At 53.2% G+C, this 5229-nt stretch overlaps 1 protein-coding gene across 1 annotated transcript in view; it reads right to left on the bottom strand.

Annotated features, from left to right (window-relative positions):
* Positions 1-5051: 5051 nt before the first annotated feature.
* Positions 5052-5229, bottom strand: part of LOC108446439 (protein-glutamine gamma-glutamyltransferase K-like) — a gene marked incomplete at its 5' end in the record, with an annotated part of 5801 nt that continues 5623 nt past the window's right edge. Inside the window, one exon of the mRNA XM_017733049.1 lies at positions 5052-5066. Coding sequence (XP_017588538.1) covers positions 5052-5066 — 15 coding nt within the window. The remainder of the gene's footprint in view (positions 5067-5229) is intronic.

Genomic DNA, 5229 nt, shown 5'->3' on the forward strand with positions numbered 1-5229 from the left:
GGTCAATGGTTGGGTCAAGGGGTCAAGGGTTGGGTCATGGGGTCAAGGGTTGGGTCAAGAGGTCAAGGGTTGGGTCAAGAGGTCAAGGGTTGGGTCATGGGGTCAAGGGTTGGGTCATGGGGTCAATGGTTGGGTCAAGAGGTCAAGGGTTGGGTCATGGGGTCAAGGGTTGGGTCAAGGGGTCGAGGGTTGGGTCATGGGGTCAATGGTTGGGTCAAGAGGTCAAGGGTTGGGTCATGGGGTCAAGGGTTGGGTCAAGGGGTCGAGGGTTGGGTCATGGGGTCAATGGTTGGGTCAAGAGGTCAAGGGTTGGGTCATGGGGTCAAGGGTTGGGTCAAGGGGTCGAGGGTTGGGTCATGGGGTCAATGGTTGGGTCAAGAGGTCAAGGGTTGGGTCATGGGGTCAAGGGTTGGGTCAAGAGGTCAAGGGTTGGGTCAAGAGGTCAAGGGTTGGGTCAAGGGGTCAAGGGTTGGGTCAAGGGGTCAAGGGTTGGGTCATGGGGTCAAGGGTTGGGTCAAGAGGTCAAGGGTTGGGTCAACGGGTCAGTGGTTGGGCCATGGGGTCAAGGGATGGGTCAAGGGGTCGAGGGTTGGGTCATGGGGTCAAGGGTTGGGTCAAGAGGTCAAGGGTTGGGTCAACGGGTCAGTGGTTGGGCCATGGGGTCAAGGGATGGGTCAAGGGGTCGAGGGTTGGGTCATGGGGTCAAGGGTTGGGTCAAGAGGTCAAGGGTTGGGTCAACGGGTCAGTGGTTGGGCCATGGGGTCAAGGGATGGGTCAAGGGGTCGAGGGTTGGGTCATGGGGTCAAGGGTTGGGTCAAGAGGTCAAGGGTTGGGTCATGGGGTCAAGGGTCGGGTCATGGGGTCAAGGGTTGGGTCAAGAGGTCAATGGTTGGGTCAAGGGGTCAAGGGTTGGGTCATGGGGTCAAGGGTTGGGTCAAGAGGTCAAGGGTTGGGTCAAGAGGTCAAGGGTTGGGTCAAGGGGTCAAGGGTTGGGTCAAGGGGTCAAGGGTTGGGTCATGGGGTCGAGGGTTGGGTCAACGGGTCAGTGGTTGGGTCAAGGGTTGGTCAAGGGCTGGGTCATGGGGTCAGTGGTTGGGCCATGGGGTCAAGGGTTGGGTCAAGGGGTCGAGGGTTGGGTCATGGGGTCAAGGGTTGGGTCATGGGGTCAATGGTTGGGTCAAGAGGTCAAGGGTTTGGTCAAGGGTTGGTCAAGGGCTGGGTCATGGGGTCAGTGGTTGGGCCATGGGGTCAAGGGTTGGTCAATGGTTGGGGTCAAGGGGTCAAGAGTTGGGTCATGGGGTCAAGGGTTGGGTCAAGGGGTCAAGCGTTGGTCAATGGTTGGGGTGAAGGGGTCAAGGGTTGGTCAAGGGTTGGGTCATGGGGTCAAGCGTTGGTCAATGGTTGGGGTCAAGGGGTCAAGGGTTGGGTCGGGGGGTCGCAATGGTTGGGGTCAAGGGTTGGGTCAATGGGTCAATGGCTGAGGTCATGGGGTCAAGGGTTGGTCAAGGGTTGGGTCAAGGGGTCAAGGGTTGGGTCAATGGGTCAATGGCTGGGGTCAAGGGGTCATGGGTCGGTCAAGGGTTGGGTCAAGGGGTCAAGGGTTTGGTCAAGGGTTGGTCAAGGGGTCAAGGGTCGGTCAACGGTTGGGTCAAGGGGGCGAGGGTTGTGTCAAGAGGTCAGGGATTGGTCAATGGTGGGGTCATGGGGTCAAGCGTTGGTCAAGGGGTCAAGGGTCAACAGCGCCACTGCCCAACGGCCCTGTGGCCACTCCCGTGAGCCACTGGTCACCCATTGGTCACCCATTGGTCACCCATTGGTCACCCATCGATCACCCATCAATCACTCATTGATCACCCATTGGTCACCCATTGATCACCCATTGATCACCCATTGGTCACCCATCAATCACTCATTGATCACCCATTGATCACCCATTGATCACCCATTGATCACCCATCGGTCACCCATGGATCACCCATTGATCACCCACCGATCACCCATTGATCACCCATTGATCACCCATTGGTCACCCATCGATCACTCATCGATCACTCATTGATCACTCATTGATCACCCATTGGTCACCCATTGATCACCCATCAATCACTCATTGATCACTCCTTGATCACCCATTGGTCACCCATTGATCACCCATTGGTCACTCATTGGTCACCCATTGATCACCCATTGGTCACTCATTGGTCACCCATTGATCACCCATTGGTCACTCATTGGTCACCCATTAAGCACTCATTGGTCACTCATTGGTCACCCATTGAGCACTCATTGGTCACCCATCGATCACCCATTGATCACCCATTGGTCACCCATCGATCACTCATTGATCCCCCATTGATCACCCATCGATCACCCATTGGTCACCCATTGGTCCCCCATTGATCACTCATTGATCACCCATTGAGCACCCATTGCTCCCCCATTGATCACCCATTGGTCACCCATTGATCACCCATTGATCACCCATCAATCACTCGTTGGTCACCCATTGATGACCCATTGATGCCCCACTGATGCCCCATTGATCACCCATTGATCACCCGTTGATCACCCATTGATCACCCGTTGATCACCCATTGATCACCCGTTGATCACCCATTGATCACCCGTTGATCACCCATTGATCACCCGTTGATCACCCATTGATCACCCGTTGATCACCCATTGATCACCCGTTGATCACCCATTGATCACCCGTTGATCACCCATTGATCACCCGTTGATCACCCATTGATCACCCGTTGATCACCCATTGATCACCCGTTGATCACCCATTGATCACCCGTTGATCACCCATTGATCACCCGTTGATCACCCATTGATCACCCGTTGATCACCCATTGATCACCCGTTGATCACCCATTGATCACCCGTTGATCACCCATTGATCACCCGTTGATCACCCATTGATCACCCGTTGATCACCCATTGATCACCCGTTGATCACCCATTGATCACCCGTTGATCACCCATTGATCACCCGTTGATCACCCATTGATCACCCGTTGATCACCCATTGATCACCCGTTGATCACCCATTGATCACCCGTTGATCACCCATTGATCACCCGTTGATCACCCATTGATCACCCGTTGATCACCCATTGATCACCCGTTGATCACCCATTGATCACCCGTTGATCACCCATTGATCACCCGTTGATCACCCATTGATCACCCGTTGATCACCCATTGATCACCCGTTGATCACCCATTGATCACCCGTTGATCACCCATTGATCACCCGTTGATCACCCATTGATCACCCGTTGATCACCCATTGATCACCCGTTGATCACCCATTGATCACCCGTTGATCACCCATTGATCACCCGTTGATCACCCATTGATCACCCGTTGATCACCCATTGATCACCCGTTGATCACCCATTGATCACCCGTTGATCACCCATTGATCACCCGTTGATCACCCATTGATCACCCGTTGATCACCCATTGATCACCCGTTGATCACCCATTGATCACCCGTTGATCACCCATTGATCACCCGTTGATCACCCATTGATCACCCGTTGATCACCCATTGATCACCCGTTGATCACCCATTGATCACCCGTTGATCACCCATTGATCACCCGTTGATCACCCATTGATCACCCGTTGATCACCCATTGATCACCCGTTGATCACCCATTGATCACCCGTTGATCACCCATTGATCACCCGTTGATCACCCATTGATCACCCGTTGATCACCCATTGATCACCCGTTGATCACCCATTGATCACCCGTTGATCACCCATTGATCACCCGTTGATCACCCATTGATCACCCGTTGATCACCCATTGATCACCCGTTGATCACCCATTGATCACCCGTTGATCACCCATTGATCACCCGTTGATCACCCATTGATCACCCGTTGATCACCCATTGATCACCCGTTGATCACCCATTGATCACCCGTTGATCACCCATTGATCACCCGTTGATCACCCATTGATCACCCGTTGATCACCCATTGATCACCCGTTGATCACCCATTGATCACCCGTTGATCACCCATTGATCACCCGTTGATCACCCATTGATCACCCGTTGATCACCCATTGATCACCCGTTGATCACCCATTGATCACCCGTTGATCACCCATTGATCACCCGTTGATCACCCATTGATCACCCGTTGATCACCCATTGATCACCCGTTGATCACCCATTGATCACCCGTTGATCACCCATTGATCACCCGTTGATCACCCATTGATCACCCGTTGATCACCCATTGATCACCCGTTGATCACCCATTGATCACCCGTTGATCACCCATTGATCACCCGTTGATCACCCATTGATCACCCGTTGATCACCCATTGATCACCCGTTGATCACCCATTGATCACCCGTTGATCACCCATTGATCACCCGTTGATCACCCATTGATCACCCGTTGATCACCCATTGATCACCCGTTGATCACCCATTGATCACCCGTTGATCACCCATTGATCACCCGTTGATCACCCATTGATCACCCGTTGATCACCCATTGATCACCCGTTGATCACCCATTGATCACCCGTTGATCACCCATTGATCACCCGTTGATCACCCATTGATCACCCGTTGATCACCCATTGATCACCCGTTGATCACCCATTGATCACCCGTTGATCACCCATTGATCACCCGTTGATCACCCATTGATCACCCGTTGATCACCCATTGATCACCCGTTGATCACCCATTGATCACCCGTTGATCACCCATTGATCACCCGTTGATCACCCATTGATCACCCGTTGATCACCCATTGATCACCCGTTGATCACCCATTGATCACCCGTTGATCACCCATTGATCACCCGTTGATCACCCATTGATCACCCATTGATCCCCCATTGATGCCCCATTGATCATCCATTGATCACCCATCTGTCACCCATTGGTCACCCATCTGTCACCCATTGATCCCCCATTGCTCCCCCATTGATCCCCCATTGCTCCCCCATTGCTCACCCATTGATCACCCATCAGTCAGCCATTGATCACCCACCAGCCACCCACTGGTCACTCATTGATCACCTATTGATCACCCATTGATGCCACATTGATCCCCCATTGATCCCCCATTGATCGATCCCCCATTGACTGATCCCCCATTGATTGATCACCCATCGATCCCCCATTGATCACCCATCGATCCCCCATTGATTGATCACCCATTGATCACCCATCGGTCGCCCCG

The sequence above is a fragment of the Corvus brachyrhynchos genome, unplaced genomic scaffold (genome assembly GCF_000691975.1).
Source record: "Corvus brachyrhynchos isolate BGI_N302 unplaced genomic scaffold, ASM69197v1 scaffold725, whole genome shotgun sequence".
In the NCBI taxonomy this organism is placed as follows: domain Eukaryota; kingdom Metazoa; phylum Chordata; class Aves; order Passeriformes; family Corvidae; genus Corvus; species Corvus brachyrhynchos.